The sequence below is a fragment of the Ornithodoros turicata genome, chromosome 1 (assembly GCF_037126465.1).
Source record: "Ornithodoros turicata isolate Travis chromosome 1, ASM3712646v1, whole genome shotgun sequence".
Lineage (NCBI taxonomy): Eukaryota > Metazoa > Arthropoda > Arachnida > Ixodida > Argasidae > Ornithodoros > Ornithodoros turicata.
Genome location: NC_088201.1, coordinates 158,324,763 through 158,341,826, shown reverse-complemented (window position 1 = coordinate 158,341,826; position 17,064 = coordinate 158,324,763). Strand labels below are relative to the sequence as shown.

The following is a 17,064-nucleotide window of genomic DNA, read 5'->3' as shown; positions in this document are numbered from 1 at the left end:
CCCAGGGAGACAAAATAAAACAAAGCAAATAACTACTCTACCGAGGCCCATCGATTGACCCGACGTCAGAGGTCACGTGAGTTGTTCCCAACAATAGAAATATACTACACGTTCATTCCCCTGCTCACGCTACAGAAGTGTTTAGAAGTTTAGTAAGTGTATTTCTTGCCTGGCGTCGCGCGTATTTTGTCTTGCAATGTTTGAGTCAGCGAGGCAGTTCCTGCATCCTGTCCAATGCTATGAACGATGGCGTAACAACGTCCGCGCAACGTCCCTTTCTTCTCAGGTTTCAGGGGTGAGATTTCTTTCTTTTTTGCCCTTCGCTTTCATATTGGTTCCTGCTTGTGTTCACAATCGCATGTGGTAGAGCTGTTGAGCACAACAGCTGAGTATCGTTTTCTTTGTCTGCAGAATGTGGTTGCGTATGAGTTACGACCACAATGGGGATGTGGGACTGAAATAAATGTGTGGTAATAAAATTCAATCGTTTGATTACATTCAATGCTATCTGTGTTGCAGAAAATACGGGTTCAGTGAACAGTGTGCCAGGGGGAACATAATTAAGATTGTTGCATTTGTTTTAAAACAGTGCGTACGTTGAGCAGTTCTTTCATTTAATACCCAGCCGAAAAAAAGTAATGGGTTCATTTGGAAAATTTTGAATTGAATCCAATTTGTCGATCAGTTGTGTTTTCGCCACCCATTGGACTCCAAACCAATTGGATCCGTTCCAAAACCAGTTGGTGTTCCCATAGCACACACAATTGGTGTTCCAATTGGTCGACCAGTCGTGCTTTAGCCACCCATTTGCAAAACTTCCATGGAACAGCGCGCGCCCTGGGAGGGCACGCCGGGAAATGCTGTGCAAAACTACAGCGGCGGTGCATACAGCAGTACGACGACGATCGGAGACGATAGCAAATCACTGTCGTTTTGCACAGCATTTCCCGGCACGCCCTGCCAGGGCGCGCGCTGCTCCCTGGAACTTTTTCAAATGGCCTATTGGACCTATTCAGGAACCAGTTGGGTTTTCATTGCATGCCCAATTGGATTTCAAATTTGAAATAACTGGCGACGTGGAATTACACAGTTGTGGCGGCACTAGACTGACCACCTAATTCAAATGGTGGATGATATGCACCATCACATGCAACCTATTACAATCCAGCTGGATGAATACGTGGGCAGATGAGATAAACTTGCTTTTGTAAATCATGACTTGTGTAGCATGCGATTCCATGAATGCCGGTACATGTTGAGAACACTGTAGTATAATTTATTGTATATAACTATATTGCAACAATCCCGTGTAACTTGTAATTTTCATATTGCATGTTACACATAGAGTACCAACATAGCTGTCATCTTGCAGACAATGTTGTAAAAGAAAAAAATACATGACTAGCTTCAGTGTGCAGTCTGCAGTTCACATAAAGGCTTCAGATCCTGGAAAAACACCCACGTTTAAACAGACATGCAACTGCTCATGGCTTTTGACTACCAACATTGCATTTATGTGCATTATAATCATGGAAACATACTATTTGTACTACTGCACAGCTCCATACACTGCTGATATGCATCAACGTCCTTTGAAGCAGTGGAAAGGTATTGAATAATAAGAAGATTATTATAAGCACTATTTTTTGTGAAGATTAGATGCAGAAGATTAGAAGAGAAGATTAGATAGAAGATTAGATTTGGTAAAGAATAGTCTTGCAGAGCGCAATCCTCCAGTCACAAATCATAATAAAGACCTGGGTTTTGACTATTTCACGGAAGCTCCTCAGAACAAGACTCGCTGATATTTTGAACACACACTGTCTCTTGTTCTTCCGTGTTTCCTTCGCTTACATGCTGAAGTGAAGGCAACTTCAGGTAAAGCAAAATTCTGTAAAGACTACAAAACAGCGCAAATGGTTTTCGAGGCTGCAGTGTGGTTGGTTTCTTACTCTGGAGCTCAGATTTCTCCCCGAAATTGGGATGCTGAGAGTTTTTCAGCCCAAAGTTGCATGAATATAGGACACATACTTAATTAACTGACTCTTAACCCCAAAATGTGAAAAAACGTTTCTTGAGAACTTCAGGCTCTAGTTTTATGCTGGGAAAACAAATTTTTATAATCCCCTATTGACCTTCAGCTGAATTTGAGTGCTCACGTTTGCAACCATTCTGAGATACGAGAAGCTACATGTATTCACTGCAAACAAGAGTTGGCATTTTTCGAACAGCCCAACGACGCACAGCTTGGTCAGGTTCCTTTTCGGATGCTAAGAAAAGCCCAGCCTCCTTGATTTGTATTGATAAGATGCTTTATGTGCATTGCAAAGTAAGTATGTGGCTGATACACAGATACCTCCCTATGCCATTTGAACTCCATGGGATGAAATTTTCAATACCACACATCATCCTGGTATCATGATCTAAGCAGACTCATAAAACGGGTGGAGGTAGTGGAAAGCAAATACGGCACTGGCAGTAGATGCATTCCACGCCACGTGGTCCAGCGATTGCGCACGACCATCACCAACTGTCATGAAAAAAATCAGAGTTCTTTGTGGTGGCAGACATATACCAAATCCCAAATATGAGCCTCAAACATTGCAACGTTCCAATGCTGGGGGGCTCTGAAGTTTGCGCTGCGAGCGAAAACCATACTCGCTATGGAAGGGTGTCGTGAGCGTCCTACAGCTCTGAAGAAGCTCAAAATTCAAACGTGTTTTTTAGGAGTGCATCTAATTGAAGTATGCAGGTGAGCAGTATGAGGTTTGTGTTGTGTGCGTCCTTCTAGTTTACTTGCCTCATCCACTACAATGCGACAGTAATGTTTTACAGCTGTCTATATTCTATTCAGTTTCTATTTCAGTTTTATACTACGTTTTCCGAGGTGAGCAGGAGCAAGGTGCTCTCATCCTCCATGACCGTGCTGAGAAGCCTACGTCTCGTGTTTGCTACAGAAAAAAGAATTAATTTCCTCAATTTAACAAAAAGTATCCTCTCATTTTTCTCTGCCCATAAGCAAGGTGTTCTTCTACAGATCTATGTGAAGCACGCCTTCCTAGCTTGTTATAGCGTGTGAAAATTTCCTCTCTGAGATATGCACTTTTCAAGGATTTCAATGATTTCATGAATATTTTACTACACCTAAATCGCTGAGAAGAGTTCAGAATTTTCTGTTAAAAGGTGGGCCTGGTTGGCTTTACACCTGCAAAATGCAGTTTTGTTAAAGGCAGTAGCTATTTTTAGAAAAAAATGGCAATGTTGGGCAAATGTTGAAGTGTTTCCCAGAATTCCCCAAATCCTAAATTTTGCAGAAGGCTACTGAAACTCGGTCGGTAGGTGGCATGGTTTCTCTATAAAACACATTCCAATTTTGAGCTTCTTCAATGCAGTACGTTGCTCACGACATGCTTCCGGTGGTAGTGTGGTTTTTCGCTCGCTCCGCAAACTTCAGAGCCCTCTAGCGTCTGAACGCGGTGGTGTTTGAGGCTAATATTTGGGATTTGGTACATGTCTCTGAATGAACCACGCCACAATGAACTCCGATTTCTTTCGTGACAATCACTGATGGTCTGGAATGCACCAGTTGGAAAAGCTCTGCATAGCAAGTCTTGAGCCACAAACCACATGTGAATGCACAGTCAATTAATGCCATATAAGTAGCACAACAAGCAGGATAAAGTTATCTGCAAGACTTTTGGGTGTGGTAATGACTTCCAGCGGAAGATTTCAAAGGACGCAGAGATATCTGGCTCCTGCAAGAAGTTACTATTCTGCTTGCTCCTGATATATTAAAGTAGCACAGAAGTCATTTTTAACACACAGTTTTGTTCCTATAAAACTGTTAAGTTTGCCAGTAAGATGCACCATGCGAAGTAATTTACACCACATAGTCATAATTATCGCGGAAATTGAATTTAAAATACGCCGCAAAAAGCGACCGTGCGCAACGGTGGTGAAGAGCAGTATCAGCCTGTGATCTGCCTGGAACCTCGCGCTGACGCTATAAGGAGAACGCTCGCTGATTGGCCTAGAGAAATGTTGTCTGCTACTCCGCTGTCGTCTGCTACTCGGCTGTTCGGGGTTCTGATAAAGCATTCCTCCTTGCTCGATAATGCTTCGGCCGCTCCTTCTATCCCCCAATTCTCCGGGAAAACTGGCAAAACAGGTTTACGGCGGCAAAGGGACAAGGCGCTGACCCCCACTGACTGGGGAACCAGGACGAGTCTCCTTATGCCGTCATCGGTGACGTGCCATCATACCTCCTCATCCTCGTTATAGCTGGAGTGGCGACTTAAGGGTCAAGGCGCGGAGCTACGTTTATGTGAGTTTTTTTCTGGGAAACAAATTGCACACATCAAAACCTTTTGCGCTATTCGGTATAATGACACATACACTTTCATCAGATGTCTTAATCTAATTTTTTTTTGGATGGCCCTCTGTACTCCTTTAAGTGTACAGCTCTCCACAACCAATGCTTAGACCGGTAGAGCGGGGGCAGAGACACCCTTCTGGGATTCAGCTCAACTATTGGGAGACGGTTTCTGGCTGTCCCACTATCGGCATAGAGATGTCAGTCTGTCGTCACTCAGACGCTTCCAAGGCAGCCGTTGCTTTCTGCACATGTTGTTATAAAGATCATTATTGTGCGTGTTGTTTGTGCTACATGCACTTAGTTACATCTCCAACACCGGCGATATTCGTGGCATGGCTGTGTCGCAGCTAAGAACGATCTTGTGCACCCAAATGTATCATCAGTTATGCTGTATAAACTTGAAAGAAATAAACGAAGATACACAGAAGTGTACTCCACATTTCTTTGACTCAAAAAGCAATGCAGAATGGAACACAGTTACTGTAGATGCGGGCATGATTTACGTATCCTGACATGCACACAAAATTGGGCAATTGAAACACGACATGTTGTGCCTTTTCCCAAATGCGTTCCCAAATGAGCAAGTTCCACAACGAGAGCAGGAAACTGTCACGAGCGAGAAGATGCCTTAGCCGATGTACGTGAGCCTTAGCCGATGCGGCTTAGCGACACCGCATCCAACGTCTCTGTTCCCAATGGCGTACTCACGAGAAGCCCTGGAGCAGACAACAATAATATTCATCGTGTAGTCTTATAAAATGCGTGTAGTTTTTCTAAATATCGCATAACGCCATTCTAGGTATTTTGAACTTCGTACACAATAACAAGCAGGTGCAAACGTGGTTATGGGATGGGTTGTTTTTCTCCTTTTTTTTCTTTGTTCTGTGCATCTGCCAAGCGTTGTGCACTGGTCTCTGTTCTGCAGTGACATTTTTTTTAGAATCCCTTGTCTTTTGCACTGGCACTTTTCACCCCACACACAACATGTGTCTTCAGTGTGGCATAGCTTATATGTTTTTTTCCATAAATTGATAAAGTTTTCTGCGTTTTTATTTCCGGTTCGGCAGTCATAAATGAACGACTTCCATGATCATTTCTATAACATCATAGAGTCCCCTAGCAGATTCTGGGATGAAGTTATTTACAACCAACCGTTTGTTTGAAAGAGACTGACACATGCAGAATATCCCTAATTTTCGTCTCCGATATAGCACAGTCAATATTTTCGCAATTTTCGTTTGTTTTATCACATTTTGATGTGGCAGCATGTATGTATGTGTTAATTTGTGATTTAAGTCCGCTCTATTGGAAGCGATAGCGAAAATATCTACGTGCTGCAGGTATCAGCGAGAATGTGTTTCCTCGCTCGCATTGCTGATTTTTCACGCTTGTTCCAAGCATCCGACTAGGTTGGAAATACTAGAGCGAGAAGTGTGACATTTTCATGCTGTGGCGCGTCACAATTGCTTGTTTGGGAATGTAGCGTTATACTTCCAGCTGTTCGGCACCATCACGACATCTTTGCCTAACTGAAAAACTGGAGTACTGGTTGACATACTTCTAGCATGACACCTACATGTAAACTTAAAGGGGCCGTAAATCCAATCCCAAATGTGAAATGAAATCATGGTTTGAATGTAGATTTATAGGTACCAAACATCTCCGTCGAAACCCCTTCACACTGCATTTTTACGTCACGGAGTAATGACACTTTGAAAATGAAGAGATCCTTGTGCACTTGGCTCGCCTCCTCCTCGCCCGATCTTGGTATGACATCGCACTGAGCGTGCAACGGAAGTGCGTAGTTTCCCTTCCCCATGACAGCGCCTGTACACAGGGATGCAGCGAATGGTGGAACGTGACGAAGTGCTCAGATGGAGGCGGAGATTGCTATGATGTAGAGCAGTAACGCAATCGGTCAAAGCGGCTCTTCCTGCCTATTCTATGGCGCTGCTCGGCACTGCTTGGAGCCACGGTCGGCAAAGGGCTCGAAAATGGGAGATTTTTAAAACTGTGTAGCATAAAAAATAATAGGACGTGTAAGGTGGGAATGGGACATTGGCATACCCGCCAACTTGGGAGGAGCATGGATAATCCGCATGCTGAGCTGACCCTCTCAAGCTGTTTACAGTGCGTGACAGTTAAATAAATCCAAGAAGAACACAAAAGGAATACAAGCCTGATACAAATGTCAAGTCATGTCACATGTCAAGAAAAAGTAATGCATTTCCGCTTTGCCACTTTCTCAATTTCTGCCAGCTTCTCTACGATGAAGCGGTTCAGGTTTTTCGCTGCTGAAGGCAGCACGCTCTGTTTCACGCCGTTTCGTTAGAGCCGTGCTTTCTAGCATTCCGAAAAATTATCGTGCTAAGGTAAGCCATGTAGAAAACGAGCACAAACAAACAATTTGAATGCACATATTCATGTAAAGTGGGGTTCGAAACAGATACTTAAAACGTAGTGAGACAAATAGAGCACCTTCACCGTTAACCGATAGACAGACCTCTCCATAAAGCTCAGACAAATCTAAATATTGCAGCTTCCAAATTGCGGGTTGTGCGTTTATGTATAAGAATATAATTTTCCTGCATGTTACTGTTTAAGGGCAAATACCAGGCTCAACCAGACACAACGAACACTGCAGTTGAAGTGTACACTTGGGGAGTAAAGGGGTCAAACCTGGAAACTTCTGGCTCTATTTCCAACAAATACCAGGAAATGCTGAATGCCCTATGCTGTACGAACAGATACAGCAGGGTTAGGTGACTAGAGAACTGAACTTTGACAGTGGTGACTGTGCAATTCCATTAGCATTTCCTGAAAATAGATATGGCAAGGAGCTATACTGCCCGTTGGAAGTGGATTCACTGTAATGGCTTGGCTGATTACTCAGTACAGCGAAGCCCATTTAAAACAAACGCGAAGGAATGAAATGTTTAATACTAACTAACTAATAAACTAAACGGAATTTGTTCACCTTATCAGAAGTTCAGCTCACGGAATATGCAAAATTGTAATGTGTGTTGGACACAATAAAGGAGTTTTGCAATGAAAACACATTGGCACGAAGCCATTTAGTGTTTCAACCATCAAGACACATTTTGCTCCATAACTGTCGTGCTTCAGTTGCACGTATGTTTCCTCGGTTTGCACTTCGGGTTCTCTGGAGATCTTTCATGTCCTCGTACGCTCTGGAACAAAATTACCTTCTTTCAATGCTGCAAGTACCTTCTCACTTCCTTAACTGTTCTCTATAACGTGCTTTTGTCCGCTCCGGACTTCTCTGCGATTGCAGTCGTTGAAATCCTGCCATCGTTCGGCATAACCAAGAATTTATGCAAAGCGAGTTCGTCTGAAAGGGGATATAGACACTTACCTCGCATGACCGCCACTTTCCAGGGTGTGAGTGGCGGCTTTGGGGCCCTCCCAGGGCTGAGGGTACTGCTTGCTCGAAAAAGTAAAGGGAAATGTTGTACCATGTCGGGCCTGTTATGCACACAGTAAGGAACATGTCAAGGTGTTCACAAATAAACCAACTTACCCAACAGAGACCTGTTTTCCGAATTCTCTCTTGTCCATATGCTTCCAAGGAGCTCCTTGACGAACATAAAATCCTCTAGCTGTCTTTGAATGCGTTCCCATACCATCTGCTCAATGTGCAACCCCTGGCCAATGTCTATCTGTGACACATTGAAATGAAAAAAAAAAATCGCAATCTGAAAATCACAAACACGGTACTGATTTTCTTAAAGCTTCGAATTTAAAATTTTGTCTCATTCTCACTTTTGATTATTTGATCCTCAATTAACATCCTGTGCCTTATGTCTAAGTGAATACGAGTTTGAAGAACTATTGTATTTTAGAGCACAGTATTAGTCGCGACTGGTGAGTCTGAATGGACCTCTTTCACATACGCGTCGTATCCTAGCGGCTCTCCAATGAACTGTGCTCGGCGCGTGGGTAACACAAAGGACCAAAACCGGTCCGTAGTGAGGGGCAACAAGCTCGCACGGTCTCGCCTCTGGTCCCCGCTTCTGTCGTCCCCGTACTGCGCCATCTTGTGAAGACGGAGATAATCCTCCCCGACGCCTCAATGACACACGCATAGGCCATTGTGATAAAGGCCCATTGATTATCCTGAGCGTGAGGTGCAGTGGGTTCATCATGCTTGAAGAAATGCTAACACCCATGTATGTCTCGCCACTTTTAGATTAAATATACTTGGAATGAATAACTTTATCAGTGGCAAGTGCACAGGCAAGTTAGTACACGGCACAGGCAAGACCAAAATTGAAATTATTCAGCAAAGGACAGGATGTCAACGTCGCCAGTGCGAAGCACAAAGGCTGAAAAGCTGCGAACTGGCAAACTAAGCAGCTCGGTGCTGTATCATTCTTTCTTGTGCCCTCACACTGGCGCTTTTAGTTTTTAAAATGAGTCATCAAACATTATACGTTTGTAACCCTGTTTAAAAATGGGACATGACACTTTCCCAAACATGTTCTCTGCTTTTCTCTGGTTTACTTTTCCTGGGCTCATCGAACATAACACAAGTTACTTGATGCCTGTAATGCACCATGCTGTGTGAGGCTTTATGTTTTTTACTAGTTGAGATACGCCATGAATTAAGGAAGTGGCATAAGACCCCCATTAGACAGCGGACACCGCACACAAAACAGGTGCACCTCAAGCAATTTGTACTGAATGCATCAAGTATCTTGGCTATGAACAAACTTATCCTCCTGCATTCAGCTACAGTTGTTCCCACCATATTGTTGCTGGCTGCACTAGCAACCTATGGCTCAGGCGTCGTCTCACGAGGTGGCTGGACTTGTGGTGGTCTTGGCACACAGCACACAAGTTGCGTCTTCTTCGGCATGTGAAGGGACGGCATTGACTCCTTGAAACCTACATGATAGATTTCCAGTGCGTGGTCACATAGTACCTTAACTGCTGAAGGGCACCACGTAAAGGTGCAGGATGTTATGATTACAGCTACCACTACCCCTGCAGTGATTCCAGGTGTCATATGATCAAAGATGCATTCAAATCAAATGCATTCCACTTTATGGGGAATGCAGTTGCATTCCTGGAGCTGATGCTTACTGTGCAACGTTTGCTGTTGCCCATTAACGACTAAAAAATATTTTTCATTGTGGTAAACCCCACTATTGCTTTAAGCATAAATGTGTGTTGCCCTTGTACGCAAACTTACACGAATATGCCTAATCAAACAAAACATTGTGTTTTGCAGTGGACTAATGGCACTGACACACCATACCTTCCTGATCATCAAGCTTGCACAAAAGTTTCTCGTGCAGGGCTATATTAAGTCTGCGCAGGTTCTGAAGTTCATTGTCTCTTTCCTGCAGCTTCTTCTTAAGATCATCTATGGTGCTCTCTCTGTTATATCTAATGTCGTCCGCACAGATTGCTGTACTGTCTCCATAAGTTAGTGGCTTTTGTTGCTTTTTCTTGGACTCAGTGACTTTATGATACCTTTCCTTAATTTCGTGCTTTCGTTTCTCAATGATACGCAGGAGGTTCTGCCTCTTGTCGTGCTTGCGCAGACGTGTAGGTGGCTGCAGAGGGAAGACGCAAAGCTTAACTGAGAAAGCGTAAGTTTTTGAGTGAGATACCTCTGGTGGCGTTTCTTCTTCACTCTAACTTGTCTCTACGATGCGATTCACCCTGAGTATCTTGCGCCGCACTTTAGAAGCGATGTCTTCTGCTGACACTAAGAAATATTTCAGAAATGTCACTACGTCCCCGTTGAAAAAACCAGCAAGATTCCAACTGGGATTGTAACTGGTTTGGACTGGTCAGACCGGAAGTGTTACTGGTTTGGACTGGTCAGACCGGAAGTGTTACTGGCATGACTGGAAGTAAGACTGGGTAGACTGGAACTGACACTGGTATTGTTGGGCACCAGTCTATACTGGATGCTGGTTACACTGGAAACTAACTGGCCAGTACAACTGGAAGTTGTACTGGTAAAACTGGGACCAGTTTATACTCTTTACTGGACATGCTTAGTTTTGACTGGAGCAGACACTGGGCAGACCGGTGACCGGTTTGTGTTGGTTACTGGTGCACTGGATATGATACTTGTTAAACATATACTACGGTAACACTGGGCCTCATATTCTCAAAATTGGTCACCACTGGTGGTCATGGTGTCTGAACTAGAAGTGAAATTATACTGACAGGATTTCCAGATACTGATTTTTGAAAGTCACTTTTACCTGGACAGTTAGCTAAACTGCACACCCCTGTGCCTATTGCACAAGATTACCGCAACTACACAGTTCGCAGCATGGGCTGGATGTATGCTTTCATTGAAAGTAAGCCTATAATCAGAGGGGGGGGGGGGTCCAAAATTTTGTCCTATCGCGCACCTTTGTTGCGTCAGTTATTTTAGTTTGTAAATCTCAAAGAACTTTTGAATGGTTAATGTTTTTTACTCAATACTGAGCGATTGACAAAGAGCGCTAAAAGGAAAACGAGCGCTGCTTTTGTGCCACTTGGCATATATACTACAGGTCAGAGAGCACCTGCTCGTAACACAAGTATCACAAAGACAGCCTTATAGTTTCATTTTATCGCTCTCTTTGTGAAGCGGTCAGCATTGAATAAAAGCAGTGTGTGTTACAGTTATCGAACAAGACTGCTTCGAAGAACAAAAGAAAAAGTCTGTATTTAATCAGTGACAAATAGAATAGTACCAGGTCACAACAGATTCAGTCCCGTTCTATTTTGTTGGGCAGGTCACAAACATAGGACTGCCCTGTTGGAAACGACATAAATAGACAAATGTCTCTGACACAATGCGGTTCAATGACATTCACGTCTGAACGCTCAGACAAAAAACACTCCTTAATGTGTGGTGGAAATTTGCGTGAAGGCACACACGCGACTACCTTCCTGCAGATCAACAAGCACTTTTGGGCTCGTTGCACACGGAGCTCCAAAATCGTTTCAATCCTCTGGTACTGTCCGTAACAGTCCACGAACACAGTGGAGTCACTTTTAGTTGGTCTACTGTAGGCCGCGCTGTTAAACACCTGGTGACAGTAAATTAACCTGTCATGTTCCACAACACCCCCCACTTGGCTACCCAAGAACTGTTCCAATGCTTGTACCTCTGTCGAACTTAGCCTTCCTGCACGGCCATGACCCATCATGCATACATCACCAGCGTATGAGGCAGTCTGTATGTGAGCAAATCCAAGAAGACGTTGACATGCAACCTTCTCTTCGTTAGCAACACGGCCCAGAGCAAGAGCAGTTTGCAGTTCTTGATGCATCACAACCCTTTCTGTGATTTGTTGTGGCGCACCTCTCGCAGCTGTAACCAAGTTGACCAGCATGCCATTTCCTCCCTCAAAGACGAATGCTGAGTGGGCCCACAGGGGCCCAAGATATGCCACTGATGCAGCAAGGTGTAGGAGAGCATGAACGTTGAAGGTCATAAATGCCTCTCCGTATAGCGGGATGCAACGGCCAACAAATTCCCTCAGGAGCTCATCTGGCAGAAAAAAGAAAAACAAATTAGGAATGCTTTTTAGCACCACTTGTATTGAACCTTGTACATGATATTTTCGAAGTGATCACAGTCTGGTGGTCACTTTCGACGACATGCATGGCAAGGCTCTATCTATCACTTACTGAGTGGCGTAATTAACTTTCAACCTTGTCCAAATAGGCAGATCAAGAGAACGAAGTGAAAGTTTGATGTCGATAGTTGAGAGTGAACGGGAGCAACTATTCGGTGCTTCCGTGTGGTTTGCCCGGCAGTGTTTGATGATATGATGTCAGCTTTAACCCTAACATTTTCCTTCTGGACAGTAGCTGTGGGCCACCTTGTACCTTAGAAGAGCATAGTTGCAAAATGACAAAGGTGCTGCCAGATTTATGCATAGTGAGACTACAAAACTGAACTTGGTTTGACACCATCTGCATCAATTTTTGTTCTCTCTCTCTTTTCTTTTTTGTAGGTATTCTAAAACTCCAAAATATTAAAATTTTTATTTTCCAGAATTTCTCCACTATGATCATAGTTTTAGGCTGCGTACCAGAATCTTTAATTAATATTTCCAGTTTATCATTATTTGCTTGCAGTCCAATCGGGCACATGCAGCCAAAAGTATACGTGCCTTTTAGTGTGTATACAAATCCATATAGCTGATAGCCAGTCGTCAATGCTGCGCTTTGTGAGCCTGACCTGCTCTGCTACATGTGGACGTTTGGATTGCGAAAGCCACTGAACCCACCGCATAGCAGTTCAAACAGCTATTTTGGTTCGCTAAACCTAAACTCAAACCAAACCAATACACCTGAACCTTAACCGAGCCCCAAAAGATAACAGTTCTATATCCCTGATGGTATGCCTCCCTTGTGCAGCAGTGCTACACTGGTTTGATATGCTGTGTTTCAAACTAGTATATACCTGCATGCGTTATGTCAAGGTCTGATATATTTTCTCTCAGGGGGATGTGAACGGCTTTCGAGAGTTTCGCCATGTGTCTCCAATACTCTCTTGGCAGGATATCCACTGTGCATGGCATACTATAGAATAGCAGCCAACTTCTCAGCTCTGGTGCTTTCCAGTGGGCACGGTCACTGATGCTCCGTGGGAGTCTTGTGATGCAGTGCGGCGGTTTTATAGAGAGGACGCGGCTATTGATCGCTGACAGATGAGCTCGAGAACCTAGAATAATGTTGAAGCATTGAATCACTGGTGACTGATCACCTGAAGCATGCGTGCAAGCCAGACAAAACCTTCAGGAGGACCACACAGGTTTTGACAAGCGTTGTTTTGTTTGTTTTTTTTAGAAATTTGAAGGGGCACTAAAATGCAAAAACAACTTGCTCTCAAATGAAAGACCGTGTTTCAATTAGTGTGATGCAAGCAAAATTGCTTCACAGAACGCTACCGTTAAGAAGAACACCACTATGAAAACAGAGTCGTCTTTGGCGGCAACGAATGAGATCCGCCGGAGGAAAAGATTGGCGGCATCCAATGAGACAGCAGGAGAAGCATGCACATACCTATCGTTGCCTCGTGGATTGGAAACGCATCCGATTGTAGTGTTCTGTACATGAGCGGCATGATGCACACTGCTGCATTTTTCAATACCGATTCCCTGAATTGTAGCCCACAACAGTTCTCGTGGATGTTCCACTGACAACCTTTATCTTCACGTCCTCTGGACGGCGACGCCAGCCCGCTTCGCAACACGCACTATGTTTTTCACTGGTACTGCTCTATGACATGGCACGCGCAGCATGGACTAAAAATGTCGATGCACGAGCTGCTTAGCGCAGAAGCAAGGAATAGTCAGGTATAATTTTGATTGTAGCTCCGTAATGCAATCAAGTTTTGAATAACGATAACAAGTACGAAATTAACATAGCGTGTAATGTAATTATAAGTGAACTTGTTTTTGCATTTTAGTGCCCCTGTAATGACTCGTTCCCACTCCGCACTCAAGTACATTGCTAGAGAAAAATGCCCTGCATATTGTATATTGGAAGGCATTTCCTGTATACCAAATGAAATGTGAAAGATATTTGAATACCTATGTACTGACGTTCCGAAGAGTGTGATGAGCTGAAAAGGTACTCGTTGACTTGCCGAGTAACACCAAGTAGCACCGAATGCATGTATTCGACGCTACATCCACGCACAAGGTCGAACCCTGAGAATGTAATGCGCTGTGTCAAGAAGTGAAAGTGCATGAAACTGAGTGAACATTTCATGCGAGAACAGTAGTCAATACAAAATGAGAGTGCAAGGTAGTAAGTCCGTAATGGTGACAGTATTCTATCATTTCAAGTTTGGATTATTGCAGAGTAAAAAAGAAATACCTGAGATGGAAACCTTACCTGGCAGATTCATCATTGGCGTTGGGCCTTTTACACCGTTAATGTCGGTGTCTAGCTCAAGTGCAAGATGGCAATCACGAACCACCAATGCGGACGTCCTTTCTTCTACTGGAGAGCTGCTGATGTATCGTACACAATCTGAAACAGTGCATGGGCAAATTACTGTCTGCCAAGAGCCCAAATATTCTCGCAATGTTCTTATCCACGAACAAAAATATTCTTTATGATAAAGGTCTCCCCCTAGGCCCGCCGCAGAGTACATCTTAAGCAGAAAGTAGAGGAGCAATATGGCTGTTCGATGATGTATGTAATAATAACATACTTACTGTCAATGTATTCACATGTTATGAAGCACCACGTGCAGGAACTGTATCCATTGTGCTGCTTCATGTTGAGGACAGCTGCCCTTGCTGGTGCGTCAACTGCACAACACAGTACAAATATTCGCGATGAGTAGCAGTGCCCGTCTGCTTCCCAGAGAAGTGGGCCGATGCTGTTGACCTCCTCGACAAACTTTGTTAGGACCCCAAGAACACGCTGACATCCCTCACTTATCCTGAGGATGTCATTGCGGGACAGCAGTGACGTCCTGGGAATATCCCCATATGATCCTCAATTTGTTAGAAAAGTGTTAGAATGAGACTCCAGAGATGGTCCTAGGGACAACATCTGGGGACAAGACTGCGATACTCTCAGGAGCACTGTAGGATAATGTGAAATTCTCCAGTAAATCTGCTTTCATTTCTCACTCTTAGAAGTCTGCAGACGTTTACACCGGAAACGGACTCTCTCTTTTCCGGTTTTCAACCTCGGCCACCAGCTTGTCATTTTCCGTCTCTCATTTTTGATGTTTTTTGATGACGAACAATGGGTGGCGTGGTATAAAAAGCAAAAAATATAAAAGGTCATGTGCCACTAAGTGTAAGACTAAGACAGCCGACTTTGAAAGGAATATCCAACTGTGGCATTTCCTTTCGCAGATAGATCATATACTATATATTGCTTATCTTGCGAACTTCCGCATATGCAAGAGTCCTCCTAGCATCGCAGTCAAAACCAAGGGTGAGGAACCTAAGTTTAATTCAATTTCATGTATAAGTAACAGACCAGTGACGAATTCCTTGGAGTATAAGGATACAACCAAGGTAGCGTCCATGTTTCCTACTTAGTGGATTTAAAATACCCACCGAAAGTCAAGCACGCGCTGTAATATGCCATCACTTTTCTGTATTTTCCACGGAAATGCTCCGTGCAGCATCCCGTCAGGGACCTTGCACGGATGTTCATGGCAACGAGGTCACAATGAAAGGTCTAGCAAGCTATATTTTATCGCACATTGAACCCAGTGCATGGAGTATCCGTTGAAATCATTCAATTTGTATTTGTATTCCTGTATTTTTGTATTTTCTCTTTCTATTCTACTATTCCCTTTTTGTAATATTTTCTAGTTCATACATGATGACTGCTGATTTGGTTCAATTTGGTTATGACAAACAAACCGAAACACTAATTAATGGGCGCAGGCATAGAAACGCACATCGCATTATTAAACTAATTTACTTCTCCTATATATGTCCTCCGGCTGGCGGCCGCAGGATGTACGCAAATGACTATCACTGGAAGATCCCATGATGACACTCTCCGGATCTCCTCCGGACATCCCATCACGGACGAGGACGCGATGACACTTTGAGGACGTCCTGAGGATCGCGAGTGTTCTTGGGGGAAGACCGACATATCTGGATGATGTTTCCCAAACCAGAGGCCAGCAAGGGTGCAGTTCCTGAAGCGCGAGCGTGGCGGCAATTCGTTCAACACAAACTGAATAGGCCACACTGACGTGTTAGAAGACTCGAAAAGTGGGCTTCCGTCAGTGTTCACCGTCAAAGTCAAGTCACCGCGACAGAACCCCACTGTATTTTTCAATGTGTCATATCCTGCAGCAGATGTTATGTCACTTATCACCCCTGCAGCTGGGTTAGCTTCAGCAATGCTTCTATGCAGCTCTTGTTTGGTCTTCTCCACAACATACTTCAGCTGTTTCTGCATGCTAAACATGACAAGACGTTGACTGCTGCCATTTGGGTTCGCACGCTCTCCACATATTTGGCAGTGTGCACCAGCCTGATTGTTGTCATCCAAAAGGGAATCGCATGTTCCACATAAATGATAAGACCTGGCCTGTTCCTTCGTTTTCTTTGTCCATAGATTTCTGAACATGTATTTACTTCGTGGTAGAACATTACTTTCTGGCTCAAAGAGCATGTTGATGATGGAAATAAGATCGCCCAGCGCCTTCCACGTCAATCCATTGCTGACCACAATTGGCATCAGCATCGCAACAGCTCCTGCCTTTGTGGTTGTTGAATGTGGCAGCCTCTCTGCGCCGACTTCATCAAGACACGTAGCCAGAACTTCTTCCTCTGACACATTCCTAGGAAAGCCTCTGAAGGGATCTGTTTCTTCGTCTTCCTCACCGGAACTGTAATCATCCGTCTCCAGGGGCGCGTTGTGCACGTTTCTCCCGCATCGTCTTTCGTGTCGTCTTTGGTCATCGTCTTACCGTCTCTTCCGTGAGACGAAAGACCATGCAGCGCAAGCAACAAGTGTGATTGCGCGTGGTCGTCTTCGTTCTCCTCGCACCGAGACTAACAGACGCTACTCTCGGCACCGGACGCCGCAGGACACCTTGTGGAAAGGCACATTTTATACAGTCACGTAATAAAAGGAGCTGTTTATGATATATTACTCTGTCTTTTTCCTAGACTAGCATAAACTTGTAGAGAGTACGAGCTACAAGC

At 44.1% G+C, this 17,064-nt stretch overlaps 1 protein-coding gene across 2 annotated transcripts; it reads right to left on the bottom strand.

The window, feature by feature from the left end:
* Positions 1 to 11,054: 11,054 nt before the first annotated feature.
* On the bottom strand, positions 11,055 to 14,776 carry LOC135371716 (uncharacterized). Of its 2 annotated transcripts, XM_064605691.1 has the most exons (5): positions 14,590 to 14,776; positions 14,264 to 14,401; positions 13,957 to 14,076; positions 12,825 to 13,085; positions 11,055 to 11,903 (listed from the first exon to the last, which is right to left on the bottom strand). In XM_064605691.1, exons 1-5 carry the CDS (start codon positions 14,651 to 14,653, stop codon positions 11,116 to 11,118), a joined length of 1,371 nt encoding a protein of 456 aa, XP_064461761.1. In that variant the 5' UTR covers positions 14,654 to 14,776; the 3' UTR covers positions 11,055 to 11,115. The 2 variants fall into 2 exon arrangements, with proteins under 2 accessions (XP_064461761.1, XP_064461764.1); XM_064605694.1 differs by lacking the exon at positions 12,825 to 13,085.
* Between the last annotated feature and the right edge of the window lie 2,288 nt (positions 14,777 to 17,064).